At 61.8% G+C, this 27,481-nt stretch overlaps 1 protein-coding gene across 8 annotated transcripts in view; it reads left to right on the plus strand.

Moving 5' to 3' along the window:
• Septin9 (septin 9) overlaps positions 1–25,772 on the plus strand; it is a 140,878-nt gene extending 115,106 nt beyond the window's left edge. For all 8 annotated transcript variants that reach the window (XM_046424942.2, XM_046424945.2, XM_046424943.2 and 5 more), the window contains 9 exons: positions 16,911–17,102; positions 18,007–18,135; positions 18,425–18,506; positions 18,846–18,983; positions 19,858–19,975; positions 20,683–20,778; positions 21,017–21,113; positions 23,927–23,978; positions 24,155–25,772. In XM_046424942.2, the coding sequence (XP_046280898.1) occupies positions 16,911–17,102; positions 18,007–18,135; positions 18,425–18,506; positions 18,846–18,983; positions 19,858–19,975; positions 20,683–20,778; positions 21,017–21,113; positions 23,927–23,978; positions 24,155–24,287 (1,037 nt within the window). In that variant the 3' untranslated portion in view covers positions 24,288–25,772. The remainder of the gene's footprint in view (positions 1–16,910; positions 17,103–18,006; positions 18,136–18,424; positions 18,507–18,845; positions 18,984–19,857; positions 19,976–20,682; positions 20,779–21,016; positions 21,114–23,926; positions 23,979–24,154) is intronic.
• The last annotated feature ends 1,709 nt before the right edge of the window (positions 25,773–27,481 follow it).

The following is a 27,481-nucleotide window of genomic DNA, read 5'->3' on the forward strand; positions in this document are numbered from 1 at the left end:
ACCAAACAGGGGGGAGAATCCCTGCTGTCTGTGGCGGGGACAGGGGTGGCAGGATGGCAGACCCAGTGTGGCAAGTGGCGGAGGAGGGTGTCAGGGTCACCGGAGGACAGGACAGCCAAGATGGAGTCCTCACTCACCTGCACCTGGCCCTGAGCCAGAGGGCACAGTCAGCCACACCCTGGGGACCTAGTGACAGCATGGGTGAGTGGAGCCACTATGGAGCTGGCCTGGTGACTGGGCAGTTCTGAGCCGGGTGACCTAGGTCTCTGCAGGGGCCTCTGGATTTGAGATTCAGACAGGCTGACCAGGGTCCTGTGCTTTGCCCTCCGAGGCTCAGCTGGACGGGGACTAATGAATGGCAGTCGAGGGCCTGGTGCAGACGGGCACCCTGTCTCTCAGGGTCACCTGCCCATGTCTGCAGGGCTGTGGTCCCATGTCTTTGAGGACCGTGGTTGTGAGGGGTAGTTAGGTGCTTGCTGATGGGCGCTCCTGTTCCCAGGGTGTGGCGGGGGTCTGGGCGGTTCCGAGTGCGCCTTGGCTAGCTCTGGCGCTTGGTCATTATCTCCCCTGTTTCCTTAGGCCACCTTGGTCACCTCCCCGCCTGGCAGCTGGAAACAGGCAGGGGGGGGCGCATGTTTCTGTGGCACAACGGCCTTCTCCTGACCTTTCCTCTGGAGACTCCCTCCGTCGGTTCACAGTGATTGTTTTAAACAGGGGGAAATAGGCTGGCATGTGGCTCCATGGTAGAGCAGGTGCTCGGCACGCGCGCGAGGCCCTGGGTTCACGGCTAGCACCGCACACGCACCCGCACCCGCACACACGGCGGAAGGACGGGTAGGGACTCAGCCTGTGAGGTCTGAGGAGCGTGGGAAACGCGGGTCCTCTTCTCTCTCGAGTCCTGGCCGCTCATTTGGAGACCTCTGCAGGGCTTCCTTGTAAATGCTCTGGGAACTGGGCTCTTGCCCCCAGTGCACAGATGTGATAGCTGAGGCAAGCTGGGAGGTCACTATGAAGTGGCCCATTGGTGAGAAAGTGGCCTCGGTAACTGTCTCCTCAGAGGACAGGTGACTCTTGCTCATGTGCGTAGCTTACTCAGAGCGGATGGGCTTTAGCGGTTCACTGGACCCCTTCAACACTCCCCCCCGCCACCTGTCCCGAGCGAGGCCAGCGTGGCCATACCCCAGTGCCCCTCGCAGCCCTTGATAGAGTCAGCGCCCCCCGCAGGCCCTGGCCAGCCTTCGCCTCCACCTCCGTGTGCAGGGCCAGTAGGGCATGGAGGGTTGTGACTTCTACCCGCTGGTGTCTTCCCCATGCCAAGTCACCTTGTGCCAGCTGCAGCCTTTCCTCACATCTTGGCTCTCTCAGCAGACCCCCGAGTGCCACCTGTGTCGGGCATACCTGGGAAGGGGTCCCAGGGTGGGGAGTGACCTCGGAAGTGGGCTGCTTGGCCCTCGGTCCAGGCTGGGCACTGCCGGGCCCCAGGGGCAGTGGCAGAGTGGGAGAGACACCCACCGAGTGCCAACTACTCAGATGGAGTGGGAGCCCCTCTGGAACCCGGCCCTGCCCACGGCCACTGAGTGCTCCAGGAGCAGCCCCGCTCCCAGAGGCGGCGTGTCCCCGGCCAGGCCTGGCTGTCTGTAAGGCTCAGAAGAAGGCAACAGCTGGGAGCAGAGGAGCCCCGTTTGCCCTGGCCCTGCCTCTGCTGATGGGTCACATGGTGAGTCTTCAAGGGGTGACGCTGTTGAGGCTCCCGATGGCCTCCAGCACCTGACCTGCCATCCTGTCCTGCTCGCCCTGGGACTGCCTTCCCGTGTGGGCTTCACAGAAACGTGGCAGGAGGCGGTCAGGGCGGCGGTGTTCACGTGCATGCCCCAAGGCTCCCTGCCCTCCAAGGCAGTCTTCTGGCTGCAAAACGGACAGTGGTGGTGGCCACATTGTGGGGCCACCCTGGGGAGGAATGGAGGACCAGGGGCCATTTCAAAGAAGGTCACTGGCCGCGGCTGCGTCTACAGTTAAATTCCAACTGCATGGCAGCTGCTGGCCGAGCGTGGGGGGAGCATGGCTTTCCAAAAGCTGCTGAACCAGCTGTCAGCTGGACTACCCTAATGCTGTGGCATGCTCAGGAGGCCAAGATGCAGGCACAGGGGTGGTGGAGATTGGACTCTGGGCCCTGGGGCTTTGCCAGGGGCTGGGGGACGGCCCAGCTACAGTGGCAGTGGGAACAGTGGGGCCAAGAGGGGGGGAAGTGCTCGGTTCTGGGAGTGGAGCCTGGTGTGGGCGTGCGGGGGACATGGAAGGGGATCCCAGCATCCAGGAGGCCATGGCAGTGAGGGGTGAGCCCCCACACCCAATGCCTGCTGCACAACTGTCCCTCCAGCCTTGGTCCCCAAGGGCCACCCACACTGCACTCCCGGCTGCCGCTGCTTCCTGCTCACCTGGGAACAGGGAGGCCACTCAGTGTAAAGGTTCCCCAGCTGTCCTTTCCCATGGCCGCAGCTGTCACAGCTGCCCCCCCACCCCCAGGGCTCATGGTTGCTGGACTGCCTGGTTCCATCTCCCCAGGGTCCTGTGCCTGTGCCTGTGGGCCCACAGCCACCTCTGTCCTCATTCACGCATCCGCTCATTCATGAATCCACTCAACGGTGCCTTTGTGCGCTTGTGGATAGCCTTGAGGGACTGAGATGCCACCATGATGGTGGTCCTGGCCTGGTCTGTGAGGACCTCATGGCAGCCATCTCCCCAGAGTGCAGCCCTCAGCCTGGCCCTCCGTGAGGTGTGGAGGGGAGGCAGATGGCCCTGCTGTGTGTGCCTTGAGTAAGCAGCAGAAACTGGCCCCAGTCTACAGAGTAGGAGCATGCCTGGGGACGGGGAGGGTCCCGTGAGGGACCTGGGTGTGTCGGGGAGCAGGAGCGTGGACACTACACCAGGCTAGGCTGGCCCTCCCTGGCTCACCATGGGGCTGTCTTCCAAGGACTGCTGGGAACAAAGACTAACCCCATGTGATGCTGGAGACCAAACGCGAAAGTTGTCATTAGACCGTGAGCAGCCCAGGGGCCACTCCCTCTGGGCCAGCGTCACCCTGACCGAATCAGGCTTGACGGAGTTCTCTCTGGGGCTCGTCTTCAGCAGGGCTCCTGGCGGGTGCTGTTGGTTTGGTTGAATGGAGAGAGGGCGTGGGTACTGCAGAGGTGGCCCAGGAAGTCCTGGCCCAGCAGCGGGGCCCCTGCAGCCATTTCCTCCTGGCCCGTGCAGGGTCCTGTTGGGAGGCTGCAGCCCCCGCACCTCCAGCCCTCTGCCTGGGCTCCAGGGAGTGGGGTGCTGAGGGGGGTGTCTTGGGGCAGGGCTTCCCTTCCCTCCCTCCTGCCCAGGGACACTGGGGACAGCGGAGCTCAGTCTTCCTGGCTTCCTGATGGCTGCTTTTATTGCTGCGGCCTCTCCTTCCATGTGGCGGCTCCTGCCTCCTCTGTGAGAGCGTCCTTCTGTGACTGCAGACTCCAGCCCTCGGCGCCAACGGGGCCCTCTTTAAAATGCCTGTGAGAGCTTTATGTTGACGGCCGCGGTTGGGGTGAGCAACAGGGAGGGGAGCAGAGATGAGCCCACTGAGGACCCTGGATACCAGGAGCTGCAGGTCGGGGTGGGGGGCTTGAAGGCCCTCCCTGTAGGCTCAAGCAGGGATGTTCCTGCCCCGAGGCCACAGTCCCTGCTCTCGGGGGGTGGAGCGGGTGTTCACATCTCGCTGCTCTTTGCTGCCATTATTGTCCTTAATGATAGCTTTTATGGAGACGGAATTCACATGTTGTGACATCCACTCTTTTAAAGTATCCCATCCAGTGGTTTCAGGATATTTGTAAAGTTGTACGAGTCAGGGTTCCCCAGAGAAATGGGACCCACAGGAGGTGTGTGTCAACAGCAAACCTCTGTGTCCCTTGGGGACAAGGTGCCCAAGGTGCCCCTGCCTGGAGCCTCAGGTGCTCCTGGACCTAGAGGTCCTGCTTTTCCTGTCCACTTTACCTGTGATGAAGCTTGACTTGTTAATTAGACACAGTAGGAGATTAACAGTCACGAGCAAGGAAGCGGCTGCTGTGTAGTACACAGGAGCGGTCATTTCCAACTAACGGATCGCTGACCTGTGGCCCGCGGCTCAGGTCACGGTGTTCAGGCTGTGGCCAGCCGTGGGTAACTGCAGCCACGGACAGGGAGGGCCTAGAGGGGCTGGCCCTGTGTGGACCAGATTTGTCGCTAGGATTGCTCCCCCGATCTCAGAGGTGGGAGGTTCATGGCCCGACGCTTCAGTTTGAGTGTGAAGGAGAGTGAATGGGAGACTGGCACACGGGATCCCCGACACGCGGAAGACATTGTAAGGAAACAGCCCCACAGCAATGGCGAAGCCCAAGGTTTGCGCGAGGTTGGACTAAGCATGGGAACAGTGGTGACCTGGGTCAGCTGAGTGGTCGCCTGGGGAAGCGGGCGCAGCCTGTGGCCTGTCTGTCAGGTGCCTTGTCTTGGGAGATGAGGGTGCTCTTCTGCAGGTGTGGAGGGGACCTACCAAGCCAGGGTCTTAGGACCTCCTTCAGGGAGCAGGGAGAGGACAGAGTCCTTTCCGCTCCAGCCATTTCTCACGCCAGGGTGCCTCATCGGGCAGCTTCTGAACCCTGTCACCTTCGCCTGATAGGAGGGGCCCGTCCACATCAGGGAGGACACTGGCTTTACTAAGCTCATCCCCAGACTCCCTTCAGATTCAAACACTGGGGGGCCCTGGAGCCCGCTCAAGGTGACACATTAAATAACCACCATGGCTGTGCAGCCGTCACCCCGACTCCTGGACGCGCGCTGCCCTTTGCCTATCTCCGTCCCCTCCCCTCCTGGCCCCTGGTGTCCACCCACCTGCTTCCCGGCTCTGCATTTGCCTGTTGTAGGTGCCTTTATCGGGGAATCACGTGACACATGACCTTCTCTGTCTGGCTGGAGTGGTGATGTCCAGGTTGGTCCTTGCTCTAGCCTGGGCATGCCTTGTCCAGTGCTGGGACGGGACCCAGGGCTGCGGCCTGCGAGGCAACGCTCTGCCACCAAGCCACACCCCAGCTGGCGCTCAGTTCCTCTGGGCTGACCACCCTCAGGTGACGGCCGCTGGACTGCCCCCCTGGGCTGCCCCGAGCTCCAGCGCGTGGTCTTGGTGTGGCCTTCAAGGAGACCCAGGTTTTCTCTCCCTGGGGTGATTGCTGGGTCCATTTGAGCACAGGAGCCTCTGTGTGTCAGAGGACGGATCCTGGTCCAGCCTGGAGCATGGTTAATTATTTCTTAATTATCTCTATTAATTTTTTTAAATATTTATTTTTTAGTTTTCGGTGGACACAACATTTTCATTTTATTATTATGTGGTGCTGAGGATGGAACCCAGTGCCCCGTGCATGGCAGGCGAGCGCTCTACCTCTGAGCCCCAGCCCCAGCCCCTGTGTTAATTTTTATTTTTCTTTAATTGTAGCTGTTTCTCTGAGGTTTGCTCCCACGGCCACCCTACACCCCAGGAGGCCAAGGGTCCCTTTTTCTCTCCTTGAGCTCACTGGAATAGGATGATTTCTCTCATGGATGACTTGGGGTGCGGGTGGGGGGTGTGGAGTGGCCATTTGGGTCTGCAGTGGGGTCCTGGACGCCGACTTCTAGCTTCAGAAAGGGGAAGTGGGAGTTGTGTGTATGCCCTGCAGGAGGTCGGCAGGCGCTGGGCCCGGGTGGGTGGGTGGGCTGTTGCAGTGTGAGACAGGAAGTGGGTGGGCGGGGCGGTGGGTTTGGCCTGCTTTGCCTCAGAAGGCCTGGACAGTGACTTTCCTGATTGTTTCCCCCAGGCCAGCCTCAGTGCAGGGCAGGAGCGGCCTTCCTGGGGGAGGATGTGAGCACAGGAGGGGGCGGGGCGGCCCACTGGTCTCCAGGGCTGGGCACCCTGCTCTAGTGTTTGTTTCTGGAATGTTCTGCATCTCAGGCACAAAAGGTAAACTATAGAAGAAGTGGGAGCCCAGGTCACTCTAAACCCCCACCTGGTCTGCAGAGCAAAGCCCTCTCCCTTTGGCTAGCCCGCCAGGGTCTGCCTTCCTGGGCTGTGTCCTGCTGCGTCCTCTTCAGGGACTGGACTCTCCAGCCAACTTGGAAGGCCCACTGGGCACAGCCTCAGGAAGGCCACGGCCCCTCCCCCTCCTCCCCCTCCCCCCTCCTGGTTCCTGGGAGAAATTACCATATGAATGTGGCTCCTTCCCGGAGCCTGGGCTGAAAGGGGACTGGCTCCCACCCTCCCGGGCCTCCAGGTCCCCGCACTGACTGTGAAATCCAGCCACAGCCTCCGTCGCCATCGGCAGGTTCCCAGAGGTTGCCCCAGAGGTCGCTGCTTGAATCCCACGTAGGTAAACCCGGGCGGCCCTGTCCTGCGGGGTGGAGGGGGCGCGGCCCGGGAGGGTCCCCGTAGCAGGCCCCAGAGCCCCTCATTGAGCTGACTTTGCTGCGGTGTTTGCTGATTTCAAGACACAGCCAGTTGCCATAGGAGTGTGGCCTCTGCCACGGGCCTGGGCCCACGATGGATGCGAAGCGCTGTGCCCCAGGGGGCCCCGCGTCAGGCCTGGGGCCCAGGGTGCCTGCCTGTGGCTGAGCGCGTGCAGACCAGGGCGCCGTGGACGTGGGGCGCTCCACTGCCCTGGCCGCGCCTCACCTGGTGGATTCCCTGTGCCAGCTGTGCACGTCACTCCTAAGCCTGGGCTGGTGACGACCCCTCCCGCTGGTGTCCTCCCAGGTAGTGAGGGCTGTGGGGGAGGCGGGCCCAGGTGAGGCCCTGCCCACTGCCCTCATGCTCTGCCTGCAGTCCAGAGCCCAGCCCAGAGCCCCGCATTGGTGTGGGTGGATTAGGGCCCAGCCAGGCCGCCCATTCTCCGCCCCATCCCACCCCCTGACCATTTCCTGAACATGTCCTCAGTGGCCCCCGCCCCAGCCGCCCCAGGAAGCCCTTCCATCCTTCCCTGAGCCGCTGCTCTGGGCTCCAGCAGATGATGGAAACCGGAAATTGTTAGCATCTCATTCATATGCTGCCACACACACGGCAGCCGTGGGAAAGGACACTGGCCAGCACCCGGACCGCAGGCCAGGAGGGAGCAGGCGGCACCTGGGACCTGGGCTCACTGGGGAGCCGCGGCCGCCCTGGGGTGCTCTAGGAAGGGAGGTGCAGAGGAGAGCGCAGCCGGCTGACCCACCACTCGTTTGCAGCATCCTGGTAGGTGCTTGCGGGGGGGGGGGGGGGTGTGAGGCTTTGTGCTCAGAGTCAGACAGACCCCGGGGTGCCGCAGACAGACAGACCCCCGCAGACAGACCCTGGGGTGCCGCAGCCGGCAGGGGAGGCCGAGTAACAAGTAGCCGCTCACTGAGCAGGGCCCCAGAACAGAAAGACCCTGCAGTCCTCCGCTCTGGGAAGACAAGAGGCAGTTCCCAGGAGCAGCAGGGGAGAGAATGTTCTGGGCAGGGAGGCTGTGCCCCTGTGGCTCTGGAGAGCAGACAGAGGTCGGGCATTTTACTAACAAAGAGCATTGGCTGAGGGGCTCAGTGCTGTACCCTTGGTCAGCATCTAACCTGATCCTCATAATCTCCTGGCACACATATTATCCCATTTCACACATAAGAATGTGGAGGCACAGAAAAGTTGGGTTACTGGCTCAGGGTCACACAGCTTGTCAGTGGAACAGGATTCTGGAGCCCAGAACTCCGCTGCCCTAGGCATGGTGGACATCAGTCACAGTAGCAGGGAGGGAATGGGTCACCTTAGTTTTAAGTATCCAACGCCAGAGCACCAGGAAGTCCCCTGGGGAGACTGGGTCAGGTAGTTGGTGCCTCAGGGGATGGTCAGCAAGTGAGGGGACACTGGGCTGAATTGGTAGAACTGGGGGTGTTGACAAGAGAGAAGCCTGGCTGTCAGCTGTGACCACTTGTGGCTGGGGATGCTGAGGGGAGGTGGGAAGAGGGTGGGCTCAGGGTGGGGCGCATCCAGTTCCAGGTGCCTTTCATGTGGTGCTTTGACCAGGGTGGTGCCTGGTGCCGGGCCTGGCATGGAGGGGCCTTGGGACGGGTGCAGAGCCACCATGGACTCCCGGCGCTGTGAGGCTGGCACTGGTGTGTGAACCTGGGGGGAGACGTTGGTTCAGCTGTCCAGGGGAGGGTGACGTCAGTGGGGAGCCAGGCCTGTCTCTGCCAGAGCTGGTGCCCATGGAGCCGGGGTCAGCACGCAGGCCGGGGCCAAATCAGGGGAGAGGAAAGGTGGTCAGGAGCCCATTTCCCTGGCTTGGGGAAGGTGTGGCCCGTGTCCTCCACCTCCAGAGGACTGGCAGCTCTGCCTGGTCAGAACCTCCAATCCAGAGGTGCGGCTCAACTTCCTGCCAGGTCAGGCTGTGCCACCTGCTCCTTCCTGGCTCGTGGGCGCAAGGACGTCCTGTCTGCAGCCTTTTCTCCTGGGCGTCCCAGAGGTGATGAAGGTGTCTGACGGCACGGTGCCCCGGCAGCTGGGGGAGAGCCTGCGGTGATGTGTTTCTGAGATTCCTTGGATAGGCTACCTGTGCATCCACCTGTCCACCCACCTGTCCATCAGCCCATCAGCCCATCCATCCACTCATCTGCCCACTCATTCATCCATCCGTCCCCCATCCCTCCATCCACAACCCTTCCATCCCCATCCATCCACCTACGTCTACCCACTAGCCACTCCTCCGCCTCTCCACCCCTCGTCCACTCATTCATTCATCTGCCCCCTGCCCACTCAGCTGCCCACGTTGACCCCCCTCCTTGCCTCAGGGCCTTTGGACTTGCCGAGCTCTGTGCTGGGGAAACGCTTCACAGGCTTCCTGGGCCTCTGGCTCACCCACTGGCTGCTTGGCTCCCCTTGAGGGGGAGGTGACCGCCCCTACACCCACCCCCTCCTGGGCCCTCCGACACAATCGGAGGGCTGTATGAGACATCTTTCTCCCTCCTTAGGGGGTCTTTGGTCAGGCTCCCTCTCACAGCCCAGGAATGGGCCCCTCCCTGAAGGTCCAGCCTTCAGCCCCCAGCCTCTCTGAAGTGACCTGGGCCTTAGGAAGCCTCAGGCAGCGTAGGCCGGTCTGTGCAGAAGGGACTTGCTTGGTGTCTTTGGGGAAAGGCCCTTTTCTGCTGAGGTCCTGCCAGGGGGACAAACTGCGGTGCTCCTCAGACCCTGGTCTACGTTGGGTCGCCTCCGGCTGTTGGGTCACCTCCGGCTGGTCTCACCATGGGGCTCTGGTGTGTATCTGCTGACAGCCGCACTGATACAGATGAGTGGATGGATGGGCTGATGGCCTGGGGAGAGGAGGCCCGGCCCCAGCCCTCTCCGCCTAGGGGACATCCCCGATAAGAGGAAATTCCACCCTGTGACAAATGGCCAGTTGCCACCATTTTGCTGGTGGGGGTGGGGGTGGGGTAGGGGTGGGGGTGTTGGGGGACTCTTCTTTTCTGAACTTTGCAGGAATCTGGATGGCAGCCTCTGGATGGGGTCGGCCTGGTGGGGGCCGGGTCTTGGGTGCGCTTTGTGGGGTGCAGCTGCTGCTTGGATTCCCTGCTCCCTGGGAGAGGGGAGGCGTGGGGGGCATTCCCGTCCCGCCCCAGCTGGAGATGGCGGGGGGCAGTGGAAAACTGAGAGGCAAAGTAGATCCCTGGCACAGGAAGTCAGGGCTCCTCCGTGGCCTGCGTGACTTTGAGGAAGTGCTTGGGGATGGCTTGCAGGTTGCAGCCTGTTCTGACCCAAGATTGATGTCTCAATCGTCAGCGGCTCCCCAGGAGGAGGAGGGGCCCCAGAGGAGGAGGCAGAACTGAAAGGGAGCCCTCCAGGGGGCGGGAGGGGGTGGGGCCGCGCCTTGGACTTGGTCCAAATGTGACTTTGTGCACTGGGCCAGTGAAACTGTCTTGGCGGAATTGCAGGCTCCTGTGACAATGGAAGAGAGGGTTGGTGGGAAGAGCAGGGGGCGGCCAGACTGGCAGTGGGAGTGGGGAAAGTGGGGCGCCTTGGGCCCCTGAACAAAGGAAGAGTTGTGTGGGGGCAGACCCTCCCAGGTCCTGCAGAGGGCATGGGGCCACTGGGGGCCTGGGCCTTCCCACACTGCCACTCCTGCTCCTGAGAAGGAGAACCCGCTCACGAAAACACAACTGGGCGCAGCCTCCTGCACTGGCAGGCCCGGCCCTCTCTGAGCTTTTGTGTTGGATTTCCACACCAGTCTCAGGTGGGAGGGCAGAGGCTCGGGTTTCTGGCTCGCCGGCTCCAGGGAGACACCTCCCGCCCCGACAAAGTGAGAAGTGTGGTTCCCAGTGGAGCTACTTACCACGTTAGGTGAGCCGCGTGTGAGCCGTGCGCGCTTTTACAATCCGGCCCCTGATCCCGGCCTGTGCAAATTTGCAAAATTCGCTCATTTAGATTCAGTGTTTCCATCTTTCGAAAAGAACAGGAAGTCTCTGGTGACATTTACGAGGAGCTTGGGGTGGCTTGGGTCGTTCATGGGGACGCGGCTCAGTGACAAGCGGAGCTGAGAACATGAGAACAGACCCCGGTTCCAGAGCCCTCCGGAGAGCGGCAGTCCCACCTCTGCCCAACCCAGGCGCCAGCCTTTCCCTCTCCCCTGCGCTTCTTGGACTTCTTCTCTGGCCTTTGACCTCTCGTCATTTCATGTTCCTGTCCTTCTCCAGCCGGGGACGCAAGACCACTTTGTGTGTGTTGATAAAACTTCATCAAGTGCTGAAGCTTAATCCAGGGATAGAAACCCGATTCAATCCTAAATTCCCCTTAGGCCAAGTTGGTTTTTAAATTGGTGGCTCATTCACAGACCCAGGGTGCCTTGAGGGCCCCTCTGAATCGCCCAGATATCCCTGTGTGTGTGTGTGTGTGTGTGTGTGTGTCCTTTGTCCGTTCCCTGAAGGGTCCTTTCCCTCCATCAGCTTCTGTAAGGTTGGTGACACACAGGTCCAGCACCTCTGTGACCACCTTACCTGGAAGGGACTTGCATCATCTGGAAGGCTTGGCTGATAGATGATCTTCAAGTGCATGAACTTCGGGGGCCTGGGGATGGAGCTCGGTGCCAGAGCCCTGTGCGCCGGTGTGAGGCCAGGGGTTCTGTCCCCAGCCCCTCAGAAGAACCAACACACAACCCGCCTGCGAGCAAATGACCGTGGTGCCATGCACCGCCTCTGTTTTCATTCAGCCTGATCTCCAGTCTCTCGTCTTGGGCTGGGTGTTCAGTGTCCCCCGTGCCTGCTCCTCGAGTACAGAGGTGGAGCCTTATGGAAGTGATTGGATCCTGAGGGGTCTGCCTCACCAAGGGATCGACCCATTGATGGAGTCACAGTTTAATGGCAACCTGGGAGGTGGTGGAAACGGCAGGAGGTGGGGCCTAGTAGGGGCGTGTCCTACCTTAGCCCCTCCCTCTCTGCTCTGCCACACCCACCCTACCCTGAGACTCTGCCTCCTCTGGGGCCCAGAGCAAAGGAACTGGCTGACCTTGGACCGACACTGAGCCCAAACGAGTCTTCCACCCATTTAGTTGTGGCTCTTGGGTATTTGGTCACAGCGATAGAGAGCCACTGACATCTAACGCCATCTTTTGGTTTATTATTAGGAAGGAAGGAAGCGACAGATATTTACAAAACACTTAAGTTTGTGGTCCTGTCCCACTGGGGCCCGGGATCGTTTTCTCCCGTTATTGTTTATAGCTGTTGGTTTACCACCTCCTCCCAGGGCAGTTCCTTCCAGGTCTGCCGCCTTGCGCAGGCCTGGTGTCTAGCCCCATGGCTCTCCCTGTCTCTCCTTCACCTCTTTCCTGAACTGGTTCCTGCCGGCTCCTCCCTCCACCCACTCTCATACCAGAAGAGGGAGTCATCTGAGTTGGGCCTTTGGATTTGGTCAGGCCGACCTGGGGTGAGCTCCTGGAGGTGCAGTTTCCAGACGAGGATGGGCATTTTGCTGTCTACTTGGGGTGTAGGTCCCTGGGAGCTTTGACAGGGCACTGGGGCTGCTTGGCCTCCTGTTTGGGGGCCCAGAACCTCTGGTGCACCAGGGTCTGCCCTCATCAGGCTGGGAGAGCTTGGGAGCACTGGCCAGCCCTTGGTGCTCAGGTGCCTTTTCTTAGAGGTCATGGAAATCCAGGTGGGCAGAGCCAGGTGGGCAGGGTCTCCTGGCAGCCCTGTGCTACTGGGCCCAGCCTGCGAGACCCGGAGCCTGTGGGCGCAGGGGTGTGGGGAGATGCCCACGGCTGAGCCTGGACCTGGGGACTTGGCGGGCACCGGGGAGGTGAGAGAAGAGGGAGCAGCAGCTCTGGTCACCATTCCTGTGCCCAGGTCACGGCCACCTTTAAGAAGTCCCCCTGCAGGGGACCGGGGTCATCTCATGTTTATGGGGTGTGGCATTCTTTCTGCAGTCTCCGCAGGGCTCACTGCAGGCCAGGCAGCTGCAGGCAGGACGATGTCCCTGGCAGCCTTGCCCACAGTCCCTGGGGGTGAGCTCCGGGAGGCGGTGGCCTCTCCTGTGTGCCCCGCTGCTGACAGAGAGGGCCAGCCTGCTGGAGGCCTGGCAGGTGAGTGAGAGGCTGTCCCTGGGTGCAGTGTCCCCACTGCCCTGACATTTGGTGGGCCCTGCAGGTGTCCGGGGCAGGCTGGCTTTGTGTTCTGCTGCCCTCCGCGGGCAGTTATTGAGCACGGTGTGGGGGGTGCCTGGGGGGAGACTCCCGGGTTTGCAGGGGTTGCATGCCTGGGCGTGAGACAGGGCAAAGGTGTCACCCTGGTTGTCACCCTGCAGCTTCTAGGTGTTTCTTGGAGCCGAGGCCATTGCCCGACAGAGCTGCCTCTGCGTTTGGCCCCTGGGGCTGTGTGGACAGGAGGCTTGTGTGGACTCCCTTGGGATTCAGAGCAGCCAGACCAGCAGGGGCGGGAGGGGGGCCCCTGGTGCTGGTTCCCAGGTCTGGCCTGCAAGCCTGCTGGCATGAGGTGCGAGACCCCCGAAGGCCTTGAGTTTCCTGCCCCTGGGCACCTCTGCCAGGCGTGTGGCCCACAGCCCTCCCCACTACCGGGGTGACTCGATTCTGCCGTCCTTGGTGGGCGCTGGGGTGGGGGGCAGGTGGGACTGGCCTGGGCTCCACTGATGGCAGCCGCCCTTCTCTTCAAGACTCTGGGGAAAAGACCCAGCAGCAGGTGCCCGGGGAGGGAGGGAGCGGCAGGTGGGCCTGAGAGCAGAACCTACAGAGAGACCCTGTCAAAGCCTGCACCGGCTCCTCTGGCTGGTCACCACCCGAGACGCCCTTGCTGGGAGGTGACAGGCTGCATGCCGGGACGGGGCTTGGCAACACGTCGGGCCTGAGTGTCGGCACGTGAGCCTCAGCTGTCCTCTGCCCCGTCAGCTGGCTGGTGTGGTCCAGCTCTGTGGTCCAGCTCCACTAGAGATGCCTCCTGCCCCTCCACCACCCTTCAGGTGCAGGTGCCAGGCGTTTATTCTCAGCCTCGTGCAGCCATCACCTCTATCTACTTCTAGAATTTTCTCACCTCATATTCCATACTCAGTAAGTACCTCCCTCCCCGCAGCCGCTGGCGACGTGAATCTGCTTTCCGTCTCTCGAGTCACCCGTGGGGGACGATTCGTGTGCATGGAGGCACGAGCCACGCAGCTTGGTTGTTTCCACCAAGAGTGGTGTTTCCGGGGCTCACCCAGGTGTGGCACCGGCCAGTGCTTTCTTCCTCTCTCTGGCTGGTGAAGATCCATTGCAGGGATTTGCCACATTTCATTGATCCATGGAGGGACGCTCACCCACTGAGCCGCACCCCAGCCCTTTTATTTTTACTTTGAAACAGGGTCTTGCTAAGTTGCTGAGGCTGGCCTCAAACTTGTGATCCTCTGTCTCAGCCTCCAGAGTTGCTGGGATCACAGGCGTGTGTCACGGTGCTGGGCTAGATGTTTCTTGGGTAGTTGCTTTGTGCTCCTCTCTGGACTGGGGGTGGAGGATACCTCTGAATGAGCCACAGCCTTGGGCTTCCAGGAGCTTGGAGATGACGGGTATTGGGAAACGTGCAGCCTGCTCCCCAGGCATAGGGTCGCGGTCTGTTTGGGGACTGGGTATCCAACATGCATCACGGAGGGAATGTGAGCTTTCAGGGTGAGAGTCAGTCCAGGCCTCTTTGGTCTGACCATTTCCAGTGGTGTTTGGGGGGTGGGGCACGCCTCCCCAGTTTGTAAAAGGGGGCTGGGCTAGGATTTGGCGCTGGCCACTAGTTGTCATGAGAGGCATGTAGCTATTTAAACTAGTTAAATTAAAAAGCAGTTCCTTGTCGGACCTGCCATTTGCAGGGCTAGAAGTCACGTGTGAACACACTGTGGCAGAGCCTCAAAAATTAAAAATAGAGCTGCCGTGGGAGCCAGCAGCTCTACCCCACTGCCGGCCGGGCGCGGACCCAGGAGAGTCGGAGCAGCATGCCCAAGAGCCGTATGCCACAGCGTGGTGCCCAGTGGCAGTTCTGATGGCCACATGGAATGCGGTCTGTACATATGAGGAACATCATGTGGCCTCGGAAAGGAAGGGGATTTCTGCATGTGCTGCAGCGTGGGTGCACATTGAGGGTGTTGTGCAGTGACACATGCCCATCTCAAAGGACACAAAGTACTGTGCGATTTCCACTTCCCCAGGCTCCGTAGAGCTGTCACATTTGTAGAGACAGAGAGAGGGGTGGGGGTCCAGGGGCTGCGGGAGCGGGGAGCCGTTGTGTCATGGACACAGGGTCTTGTTGAGGTTAGTTGCACTCGACGCTGGTTAGGATGGCAGACTTCACCCCTTCTAAGTCGTGGCTCCGCGTTGCCTGGTGTTGTACCAGGTGGGTCCAGAGTGGTGGTGAGCACAGGCCATGGGTGGGTGGACTCTGCCCCCCGTCCAGCCTGCTCCAGCACCCCAAGAGTGAGGGTGCCGTTCCTGGAGTGTCCGAGGGCCAGCGTTTCCTGCCTCCCCTGCGCCCCCCTAGCCAGGCAGGTGCGGGGGAGGGGCCCTCCTGGGCGCCTCTGGCGGAGGATGCTGCCGGGGAGGGGGCTGCAGGAATGTGCAGGCCAGAGGCTTCCCCAAGAGAGGGAGGCTGGGGCTCTTTCTTGCTCTTATTATCAGTTCTCCAGCAGGACCCTGGTGGGCAGGATGTTTGGCTTGGTTTGAATTTCTGCAGTGGACGTTGGTGCCTGTGGAGGGGGCCAGCTGGAGCCCGGGAGGACCCTTCCTCACAGCAGCGGGAGAGTTCAGGGGGCACCCTCCCCCTGCACACTGCCAGTGAGGGGGCCGAGGGGTGGGGGCTGGCCCCGGTCTGGGCAAAATGGCTCCCAGACCCACAGACAGATGGAAGCAATTTCGAGTCACGTGGGCGAGGCTGAACGGCTGCCCCACGAGGCAGGCCCCACGGCTGTCTCCAGGAAGCAGCCCAAAGCCACAGGTTCTGGGGCCAGATGCAGCGCTGAGTCTTTGTTTATTTAAAGATCCTGGAAGCCCAGGAGGACCTTTCTGAGCAGGGAGAGAAGCCCCTGCTGGAAGCCGTCGGGCTTCTCCCTGGCCTGGGTGGGCACGGGCAGCCTGGCGCCTGGGGCTGGGGCAGCAGCGTGGCTCCAGGGGCTGCCTTTGTTGGGGATGGTGCTTGGGAATGGAGATAGTGGGCCCGCGGCAGTTCCTGGCAGTCTTATATGCATTCTGCTCTTCCCTTGTGTCCTTGATTCCGTGAAGTCGATTATCGGGCCCAGCAGAGGCTGAGAATCAGGGAAGGACCTGCTTGTGAGGATGACCGCTCCCACCCTCTTCCTGGACTGACTTGGGAAGCCACTCCTCCTCGGTCTCTTCCCCACCGTGGCCTGGGGAGAGATGCTGGCCTCAGAGCTTGTCAGCTGGGGACGTGGGGGCTCAGCCCAGTGGGTGAGGTTGGCTGAAGGACAGTTTAACCAAAGCCTGCTCATGTCCTTCAGTCCTGGAAGCCTGTCCCCTCTGTCTTCCCTGTGGCCACCCTGGTCAGTGTCCTGGGGGAGGAGGCATCAGATGGGCCGTGTGGTCCTTTCCTTTGAGCCCAGGGTGCTCTGGAAAGAGCGGGGGGAGCTGGGCCTTCCCTGGGAAGAAGGACTGGGCAGATCGTCCTCCTCAGTGCCCTGAGGGGGTGGGAAGTCCCTGAACCAGCTCGGTCAGGGAAGGGGACCTAGGGCAGCCGGAGCTGGGTGCCAGGGCAGTTCTACGCAGCGGGTACAGGGGTGTCTCACCTGGTGGGCACCCCCCGCGCCTGCCCACCTATGATGGGGTGTGTCTGGAGTGGACAGCCCTGCGTACCCCTGCTGGCTGTGAGCTCCTGAGGTGTCCAGTGACCACCTTCAGGCGTCCTCCCCGACCCCAGCCTCTGACCCACAGAGTGGACTCCTAAACAGTGACCTGAAGCCCACTCTGGGCCTTGACTGTGGGTGAGGAGCACCTGGGGCCAGGTACTACCTGGGTGGTCACCTGGGCCAGGTGGGGGCAGGCACAGGCAGCCCTGGGCACTCTGCCGCCACATCCCACCCCAACCCTGGGCTGCTGGTGGGTTCACAGAGTGGACACACCTTCACGAGGCCAGGCCAGGACGGAGCAATGCTGGCCCTCTGTTGCCCAGAGGACCCCCAGGGGTCCCGAAGCCTGAGGCCAAGGAGAGGGGACGAAGTGCTTGCTGCCTGGCGCCTGGCACCAGGGGAGTCCCCATTTGGCACAGTGGGCACTGGGGGGGGGGCTGAATGCCAAGAGCTGGCTGAGGCCTGTGGGTGACACTGGGACAAGGGCTGGCGTCTCTGAGCCTCGGTTTTCGTCTGAGAACAGGCCTGGGGGTGGGAGGCCTGGGGACACCCCAGCACCGACACCTCTGCTCTCCTGCAGTCCCCGAGGCAGCTCCCGGCAGCGCTGGCAACATGGCCGACTCCTCCAGGGACGCCGCCCTCAAGCAGGCCGCGGCCACGCGGAACGAGAAGGCCCCCGTGGAGTTCGGCTACGTGGGCATCGACTCCATCCTGGAGCAGATGCGGAGGAAGGCCATGAAGCAGGGCTTCGAGTTCAACATCATGGTGGTGGGTGAGTCCCGCGCCTCCCGTCGCCCCAGACCCACGCGGGAACCCGCCAGCCCGCACGTGGGCCAGGCACACCAGCCTGGGCCCCACGCGTTCCTCTGTAAAGTGATGGCAGCTCTGGCCAGTGGCCTTGTGTGCGCACGGGTGCCTGGGAGGAGGCCCCAGCTCCCACCAGTTCCCTCCATTAAGAGCCCTGGTAAGGAGGGGTGAGCGGTGGCTCTGGGACCGTGACGTCCGTGTGCCTTCTGCTGCCTGTCCCCTGGCTGGAGGCTTCCCAGTGGCCTGACAGCCTGCCTGGGGAGTGGGGTGTGGGGGCTATAAAAACCGGTGTCAGCAGGGGGAGGTCACTGATCAGGGGGACCCCAGCAGGGTGCAGGCTGGGTGTGATGGGCGGCCCCTTGTTCCTGAGGGCTTGGGGCTCCGTGGGGTCTCCCAGGAGCCCCGTGGGGGTTGCCCAGCTTCTCAGGTGGAAACAAGCCCATCTCAGCACGGGGCCCTGCTGCTTCATGGGGCAGCAGGAGGGGTCTGGGAAGTGCACCCCCAGCTCAGGCCTAACCAAGCACAAGTCTGGTGGGCTTCCCCTCTGTCCTGGGGAGCCACCTGCCCAGGTCGGTGTGCACCGGCCCATACCTACCCCTGGGGCCTTGGCATTCTGTATTTGGTGAGGCCTCCCTGAACCCTCTCGGGGCCTGGGTGGCCACCTCTCAGGCAGGGACTCTGGCTGAGTGTGACTAGGCCCTGGAGCCCGGCTGTGGGGGTTCATGTATCACTGGGCACTAGGGGGAGGAGGAAGCCCCGCCCACCTGGCAGGGACGCTGCGGGGTGCTGTGAGCCTGGCGTCCCTGTGTCCCGTGCTGGGAACTGTCTCCCCAGAGAGCCTGCCAACCTACCTCTGGCTCTCCTCCCAGGGCAGAGCGGCTTGGGGAAATCCACCTTAATCAACACCCTCTTCAAATCCAAGATCAGCCGGAAGTCGGTGCAGCCCCCCTCCGAGGAGCGCATCCCCAAGACCATCGAGATCAAATCCATCACACACGGTCAGCACCACAGCCTGGGCCAGGCAGCGGGGCCCCTTCAGCAGGGACTTGCTGTGACAGCCCTGGGCGTGTTGAGACTCAGGGATGAGTGGTGTGGACCCCGGCAGGCTGAGTTACCCAGAAGCTGAGTCGGGGGGTCACCCAGATCACCACCAGCTTCCTTGCCTGAGGTCGATCTCCCCGGTGCCACCTTCTCTGCCACCACTGCCCACCAGGGGACCCCGGGGTTGACCAGGCAACCCGAGGGTCCTGGTGTCCCCTCTGAGCCTGGGGTGCTGTGTTCCTGCAGATATTGAGGAGAAGGGCGTCCGGATGAAGCTGACGGTAATTGACACGCCGGGCTTTGGGGACCACATCAATAACGAGAACTGGTGAGCCTCCCGGGGAGCAGTGAGGCCTGGGGTCAGAGAGCTGGGGAGCCATTCTGGGAGTGGGCCCCAGGGTCAGAACCCTGAGGACTCTGTGGCCATGTTGAGGGCTGATGTGCCTCTAACACCCGCCTGGGGTCTGAAAATTATGATGACTCAAAAAGAGTCACCGTGGGAATCTTGACCCCCCCCACCAAGTGGAAGGTCAGCATGGGGACGCTGGGCAGGGAGTTGTAAGATCAGGGTGCCACACGTCCCCGGGTGTGATAGGAAGGTGGGGGTCCTTGACTGCCTGTCGGGGCCTGGAGAGGGTCCTGCGTGCTGACCCGGGTCTCCACGCAGCTGGCAGCCGATCATGAAGTTCATCAACGAACAGTACGAGAAGTACTTGCAGGAGGAGGTCAACATCAACCGGAAGAAGCGCATCCCGGACACGCGCGTCCACTGCTGCCTCTACTTCATCCCTGCCACAGGCCACTCGTACGTCCTGGTCACGCCCCATGTGCTGGTGTGGGTGCCCCAGGTCCCGTGGCCCCAGGGATGTCTCACGGTCTGTCCACCCTGCTGCCGGGCACAGAGGGGCCGCGTCGGGGACCGTGATTGGCCGCTGTGATGTGAGGGGTCTGTGCCCCGTTGCTGGGGAGTTGAGCAGCTGATCCAGCTGTTTCAGGCTCTGGCTGAGACCCAGAAGGGAGAGCTAAGGGTGCTTCTCTGGAGAAGACCCTCTGGACTGGGACCCCAGCTGAGCACTGGGCTTGGTCCCCGTCCCCTCACCAGCACCCATCCCGGGGGCAGGGGTGACCTTGGCCATCTTTGCTCTGACTCTGCCCGGATCCCCTCTTTGGCCTGACTGTGACTTATTACTGTGGGGGGTCTGCTCCAGTGGGAAGTGACGCCCACTCCTCAGGCTTGCCAGCCCCCACCTCCATGCCTTTCCCCACCTGAGACCCCAGGCTCACCAGGCCAGGTGCCCTGCAGAGCAGCCAGCCTCAGGGCTCAGAGCTGCTGGACGCTGGCTCCCATTCTCCCCCTTGTCCCCGCCAGGCAAACCCCTGGCCATCTGGGCAGGGGCAGCTCCTCCACGTGGACTTGTCCAGGGCAGCTGGGCTCTGGGAACCTCGTGGGCGAGGCTGCTGGGAGCTGGCCTCACCCTTCTGCTCCAGCTCAGTGGTGCTGTCGGGGACCTGCCCTGCCCCTCCGTGCCCTGCACTCACCACTTGGTCCTCATCAATGCGGACCCACCGGACAGCCCCAGCTGGCAGTCCGGGCAGCTCATGCCCAGTCCTGGCGGCGGGGCCTCCCCCAGTCCCCTGCTGCAGGGCAGCTGAGTCTCACCCGATTCCTTCTGTCTTAGCCTCAGGCCCCTGGACATCGAGTTCATGAAGCGCCTAAGCAAGGTGGTCAACATCGTCCCTGTCATTGCCAAGGCTGACACACTGACCCTGGAGGAGAGGGTCTACTTCAAACAGCGGGTAGGACGCTCCGCCTCCACCTGGCCCCCTGCTCCTTGGGGACTGGTGTTCGAGGCAGGCTGTGGGCCTGGAAGAGGCCACCCCAGCCCAGGAGGCACACAGCCAGGGAACTCTTCATGTTGAGGTGCCCGCGCACCAGCCTGGTGGCCTGGGGAGGCCCTCCAGTCTCATCCCCGGCTCCAAGGGCCTCCATCGGGGGCCAGGTGGGGGTTTTCCCAGCATGCCTAGGGAAGGACAGTTCACCATGCAGAGACGCAGCTCCTGGAGGGAAAGGGACCCGCGGCCAGGAGCACGTGGAGCTCAGGGTAGATGTGACAGCTGCTCCCTGGGACATTCTCCATTGCCCATCGCGTGGCTGGCGCTGCGGTCTGGGGACAGACAGATTAACACAGCAGATGCACCGGAGGTGGCTGTGACCAGGGTTTCGGCAAGAGTGGCTCAGCAACCCTGAATTCTGAGCTGGGCAGGGGAGACACAGGACAGTGAGTGACCCCAGGGCCCTTGGAGGTCCACAGCATCTCAGGGCGGGCAGGTCCGCTAGACCATCTCTACTCAGGAGGCCCCGGAAGAGGAGATTATCAGGGTCCCACCCCCAGAGCCTGCCCTTCACCCTGAGCCAGGGGCAGCTGGCAGCATTGAGGTCACCATACCAGCTGGTGGGCTCAGCTTCCTGCAGGGTGGCTCCAGCTTGCCCCTTGGTCCCCCAGATCACCGCAGACCTGCTGTCCAACGGCATTGACGTGTACCCCCAGAAGGAGTTTGACGAGGACTCGGAGGACAGGCTGGTGAACGAGAAGTTCCGGGTGAGTGCCTCAGCCACGGCGCTGCTCCCAGGTCCCAGGGCTTGCCGGTGGGCATGCGGGGGTGGGGAGGGTCTGCCCATCGAGGGGGTCTGGGGAAATGGGGGGATGGCCTGAGCCCTGGGGAACTGCCTTTGGGACTGGGCGGTGGGGGGGGGCAGGCTCAGGGCAGCTCCTCCCAGGCCTCAGGTCTGAGCTGGCCTCTCTGAGCAGGGGACCAACCCACCCGCCCCTCCCCCAGGAGATGATCCCGTTTGCCGTTGTGGGCAGTGACCAGGAGTACCAAGTCAACGGCAAGCGGATCCTCGGGAGGAAGACCAAGTGGGGCACCATCGAAGGTACTCCCCCTCCTGGGGCCGTGGGGGAGGGGGAGAATGAGTCTCTGCACCCAGGACACATGGCCCAAGGTCACTGAAGACACCTGTCACTCTCCTTGGCCCACCCTGAGTGCAGGCTGGTACCTTTTGAAACCCTTTATTACCTCTTCAAAGACGTCTTCTGGACAAGGTCCACACACACGTTGGCCCTGTCTGGGGCACGTTCAGCCCCGGCGGCAGCTCCTCGGGGGTGGGCCTGGACACTTCTTTCCTCTTCTCTGTTCCTTCCATACTCCTTAGCATGGAGGAGGGAGGCCTGGCTTTGCCCAAAGGCCAGGAGAGAAGGGGCAGAAAGTCTCCTTGCTGTGAGTTCGGGCAAGTCCTCCGTCCTCCAGAGCCCCAGTTTTCACCATCTATAAAGTGGGTACCGTGTGCCAAGAATTCAGCAAATCAAACGTCCCACAGCCCACTGGAGCTTCGCGGGGAGCCGTGGGTTTAAGAAACAGGTTATAGCCAGTCACAGTGGCACATGCCTGTCATCCCAGCAGCTCCGGAGGTCGAGACAGGAGGTCGGAGAGTTCAGAGCCAGCCTCAGCAACGCAGCTAGGCCCCGAGCAACTCAGTGAGACCCCGTCTCTAGATAAAATATAAAAAGGGCTGGGATGCGGTTCGGTGGTCAAGTGTCCCTGTGTTCAGTCCTTGGTACCAAAAAGAAAAAAGAAAGAAACAGGTTATAATGGCAGGTAGCAGGCACTGGTCCTTCAGGGTGACGGTCCTTGTTTAATCCTTCGAGCCCTTGTCACGAGGTCCCTGCACCCACCCTCCTTTCAGGAAGGTGCTGCAGCGAGGGTCCCAGCCCCGAAGGCAACTCCTCTGGCCAGGGGTTCTCGTCTGCAGGAGCACCTGGAATAGCACCAGGCCTGTCTCAGGGTCAGCACCCCGAGAACCCTGTCTGCTTGCCCTGTCCTGCCCACCCATGCCCACGCGCCCCCCACCTGAGTGCCAGCCTTCTGGTGCTTTTCTAAACCAGCCAGTCTGGGCATCTCTAGGGTCTGCACCACGTGCTAGACCTGGTTTTCTCCCCGACTCCAGGGGAGTGGTCAAGTATTTGGGGGGGGCCATCAGAACTAGGAGGCTCTGTCAGGCTTTTCCCTGGACACCTCCCCTAGGCCCCTCCTCCACTTCCTCCCTTCCTCCCTGCCCACCCCCCAAACCTTGCTCCAGGAATCCCTTTACGAAAATCATGTTTTAGAGAACAGAGACGCTTGGGATCAAAAGGAGCCTTCAGGGACCCAGGGAGGGGGGACTGGACATCGGCATTCTGCTGCTGCCCCCTGGTGGCCAGCGCCAGGCACTTCAGGCGGCCGTATGTCAGGACTCAGCTGAGGGACCCTCTAAGCAGCAGCCCTTTGGCACCTGTAAAGATGCTTACAGGGTAGCGATACTCAAGCCACCCGGCTTTTATGAAGACCCTAGAGACTTCCCCAGAGCATGATGGGTCCAGACCAGAGACCTCGTGAGTTGACCAGAGAACCTGCTGCTTGGTGCACCCCTGCAGGTGTGGTCACGAGGTGGTTTTTCCTGGAAGAGGAAGTGGGTGTTGCAGATCACACCCTGAGCTCATTTGGTCCTCGCGTCTCTGAGAAGTGTGTGACACTGTTATCCCACTTTACAGATGAGGAAACAGGGTCAGGGAGAGCAGAATAACTTACCCAAGCCAGGAAGCCTATCACACAGATCAGACTTGAGCTCTGGTTCCTGCCAGCTCTCAGACTCGGGAAACCATGCTGCATGCCTGGGGCCTGCCGCAGAGCCTCCCGTGGGGTCCAGGGGACGGCTCTTCACAGCCTGGGCCCCGCCGGCTGGCTCCTCAGGCAAAACCCAGACCGCCAACTGGGGAAGTCCTGCTGCTCTGTGACAGGGCAGACGGGACTGTGGAGCTGGGGCCTGGGTTCCAAATCCCTCTGTGACCTCGTCCAGGCAGACTCGAGTCCCACCTTCCCGGGCCTGCCTTAGTGGCTACAGAAGAGGACCCTAGCTGGGCCTGCAGGGCCTGAGGAGACTGCATTGGCCGCCCAGGGAGAGTAGCTTCCCTAGTCCCTCCACCAATGCCACGCAGCCCCCACCCCTGGTGACCGTCACACACACCTGGCAGTGTGTGAGTTAGCCACAGCCATGAGTGGCACCTCGCTGCCACCCACAGCACTCCACCTGCACCGGCGTGCTCAGGGGAGCCCACGGATGTGCATGTCGCCCCCTGGTGGCCCCAGAAGTGAGCCCCAGCTGTGCTCACCCCTCCCCTGGGGTCCCCTTGGTCATGTCCCCTGTGCAGGAGTCCCAGGCAGTGTCTCATTTCATTGTGCCGTCCCTGAGTTTGTACCGAGGGTAGCCACTGTCACAGTCTCTGTGTGCGGGCACTCGGTGCCCACTCTGTGTCTCTGTAGCTTTTCCTTGAAAAGCCCCTCCAACTCCCACCTCTTCCCGCTCCCTGCACTCTAGCCCCCACCTGCCTTCAGGCTGGTGCTGGGACATCCAGCTCTTCCCAGCCATCTCCCTGGCCACCCAGGGAGCAGGGGCCTTCCTATAGCTCTTGACCTGGTGGCAGGGCCATCTCCCCAATAGGCTGGAACCTTCTGGGGAGCATGGGCTGAGTTCTTCCTGCCGCCCAGCATCCCAGGTGCTGGGATCAGTGCCGTGTGCCTGCAGGTGCCCTGGACTCCCCCTCCCGCCCCTGCGCAGCTCTGGCAGACTGTCCGCAGAAGCTGCTCCTGGCAGCATTACTGGGTGTGTGGGGGGGGTGTCCTGCGTGACGCTGAAGCCCCATCTCTCCCCAGTCGAGAACACCACGCACTGTGAGTTTGCCTACCTGCGGGACCTGCTCATCAGGTGAGAGCCCGGGTGCCTGGTGGGTGGCAGCAGCCCGGGGAGGGAAGCATGCTCAGGGCACCAGGTGGCAGGCCCTGCCTAGCACCAGGCCTGGTGAGCCCAGGGGACCCGTGGAGCACCCAGCCATCGGGGTGGGGCGGGCAGGGGCAGGCGGCCGCTGACCCCGCTCCCCGCAGGACACACATGCAGAACATCAAGGACATCACCAGCAGCATCCACTTCGAAGCCTACCGCGTGAAGCGCCTCAGCGAGGGCAGCAGCACCCTGGCCAATGGCCTTGAAAAGGAGCCAGACGCTGAGGAGATGTAGACGCCCCCGGGACCCACCCGAGTCCCCCTCGCCCCAGGCCCGCCCATTCACCCGTCTTATTTCATATCATTCTCTCCGTTTGTCACCCGTCTCCGCCCCTTTTACACACTGCCTGGTCACCACAGAAGGCGCGTCCCCCGTGTGCTCTTCACCAGCCCGAGGTCTCCGGGCACGTGGCTGGACCTCGGTCTGGTCCTGGTCCTGGGCCAGCCTCTGGCCTTCCTGAGGGCTGGGAGGGCTGGGCAGTGGGCAGAAGGGAGGGCCCCCTGGATCCAACCCCCCGCCCAGGTCCAGCTCCCGGGGGCCAGGAGAGCCACTGTCTGCCCCCTGCACGGAGCCTGCAGAGCTGGGGGGTCTGTGCTTGGGCCAGGTCCAGGGTGCAGGGATGACCACTGGGCCATACTCTGTCCCAGTGGCCACGTCCCCTGGCCCCTGTCGGAGGCTGTACCCAGGGGAGGACAGAGCCAGCAGGTGGACCTGGAGCCCCTCCTGCCCCCTACATGTCATGGGACATGACTCAGCACCCCGCCTGCCCCACTGCTTAGAGGTGGCAAGTCCCCGGCTGCCTCTGCCCGCCCATGAGCCCGGAGCAGAAAGTGCCTTATCTCAGCGTCCCTGTGTGTCCCCTCAGGCCAGACAGGCTGCAGGCAGGAGGCCTGTGGTGTCCCCTCTCCTCCCTCCCTTTGCCTGTGGGTGCTGCAGTGCCATCTGGTGAGGATTAAAGGACGGAGGTACCTCCACCCTGAATTTTGGGCATGTCCCGCACTCTGGTGGAGGGGTGAGGGGCGAAGCAGTGGGGGCCACCCTGCAGGCGCAGGAGGTGCGTTTGCACCTGTGGAGTCTGGCTTGGCCCAGATGCTCCGGCTACACTCATGCCCCTCCTCCACCTTCACCAGCTTTGCTCCTGCTCAGCCCTCACTGCCCCAGAGACCTGGGTACACGGGAGGCCACAGAGCCTGGCTGTTGGTTGTCCTCCATGTTCCTGGGCCTCTGTACCCTAGAGTCCATTTTGAAGTCCCCAGAGAGGGAGAGACAAGGGGTCAGAGATACACAGAATACACCTAGGCTGCAGAGAAAGGCTTAACCGTGACACAGCCTGGTCCCCAAGAGGGGACTGGTAGGGACCACACACAGCTGACCTTCCTGCCTCCCATTCCAGGAGAAGACAAACCCCTCTGCCCCACAGTTTACATGTCAACTACCGACTTGCCAAGTTTTTGCCAAAACCAAGACTTTGAAAGTGTGCAGCCCAGGGTCCAGGACGCATGGTCCTGCCCTCCCCAGCCCCCATGTCGCCTGGGGTTAGCAGCATCCCGGCTCCGGAAGGCTTTGCTTCCTTTCTCTGTAACCAGATTTTGAACAGTTTTGCTGGGCTGTGTTCCGTAATGGCCTTTAGCTCTGTGCCTCCTGAGAAATTCGTCTCTTTTTGTATAAATAACAAAAGTGTTGAAATGTATTTCCTGAAATAAATGTTTCAAATGCAAACTCAGAGGCTCCCGAGTGGAAATGTCGTTTCTACCCCGAGAGTGCACTTCTCCCGGCCTCAGGACTGGCCGGGGTCCACTGCAGGTGGAGAGGGGCTCAGGTAAGAAACGTCAGGCCAGATTGGAACCTGGACTCAGAACCGAGAAGTCCCTGGAGCTGTGGTGGGGAGCATCCTACACAGGACTTGCTGGGAGTCGGGGTCACATCAAGGTGACTCCTGGAGCTGTCTCAGTCACACAGGGCAAGGAAGGGGTAGGACTGAGAAGCTGTCTGCTGTGGAGGAAAGCAAATGGTGGGCCTTAAATCATCCGCCATCGGGGTCTGGAGGGTTTCTGCTGGGGAGGCCTGGAAAGTTTTTCTTTTTGAAATTTATGAGGTTGACCTAGCAGCTGGTCAGTGATTAGCAGTAATTTATGACAACTTAACGCATCCTGAGAGAGCATGTCCCCACACAGTCCAGGCCTGGCCGGGCAAGCTTGTCTGTGTGCAAGGTGCGGGGACTGAGGCCCGGGAATCTTGGTCCAGCAGCCCTGGTGTGGGCAGAGAGTCCTGTGTCTCAGTGCCGGGGACTGCTGTGACAAATGACCCCAGCCTGGGTCGGATCAGACTGTAGAAATGTACCCCGGAGTTCTGGGAAGGCTGAGCCGAGGTGTCGGGGACGCTGCTCCTCCCAGGGCTCTAGGGGACGCACCTCCCTGCCCTTCCAGCCCCCGAGGGCTGCGTCACCCTAGTCTCTGCCTCTGTCCTCACCTGGCCTTCCCCAGCCTCTTCTGCAGCACCGTGGACTTAGGGTCCACCCTGATCTGTATAACCTGGCCTTTCACTACATCTGCAAGGAATGAGGGTGCATTCCCAGGTTCTGAGTGGACGTGAATTTGGGGGGTTCTGTTCGACCCACTGCACCCCCTTCCCGCCGTCTTGGGCAGTGCAGGAGAGGAGTGGGAAAGCCTTGAACTTGGACCTAAAGGCCTCCAGCCTCGCTCTGCCTCCACTCAGCTGCACAGGGGCCAGGCGGCCTCAGGATGCTCTTGACCTCTCTGGCTCTTCAGGGGCCACCCGACCTCTGAAATCATCTCAGAATGAGTGGACGGGCAGTGGCCACATGGGGCTTTTGCTTCAAGGATTCTGAGGCGTGTCTGGCTGCCAGCATCTGCTGTGGACATGGACAGCTGAGAGGGTCAGTCCACATGGGCGAGGACTGCCAGCCCGGAGCCTCCGTCTCTGAGGCCCTTCGAGCTGCCGTGGCTTTGCTCTTGGCAGGTCCTGCACCTTGAATCCCTCCTTGCTTCACACTGACCTGTCCCCATTGCCATCAGCACCGTCAAGCAGCACTCTCAGGGCCTCTCCTCTCCGGGGCCCCAGACCCTCTCCGCGCCAGCTTCAGGAGTCCAGCTCCTTCCACACTTGGGCCGACGTGGCCTTCGCCAGGGCCTCCTTACCAGGCCAGCATGCCCCAGCCCACCTCAGTCCAGCTCTCTGACCGTGGACCCTTGTCATCTCATTGATGAAACCTCCCACCAGCTCTGCCCAGCCCACCCCACACCTCCCAGCCCAGTGGGTGCCCCCACCCCGACCCAACCAAGCAGAACCCTGCGGTAGAGCCTCACATCCCCTTACCCACCTTCCTTAAGCAGCCTGTGGCCAGGCCAGGCTGTCACCAAGGTGGGACTCAGGGAGACCCGGAAGGCCCCAAGAAGGAGCCACCCCCA

This window comes from Marmota monax, unplaced genomic scaffold (assembly GCF_021218885.2).
Source record: "Marmota monax isolate L192 unplaced genomic scaffold, Marmota_monax_Labrador192_F-V1.1 WCK01_AAM20220418_F8-fsc00362, whole genome shotgun sequence".
NCBI classification, from domain to species: domain Eukaryota; kingdom Metazoa; phylum Chordata; class Mammalia; order Rodentia; family Sciuridae; genus Marmota; species Marmota monax.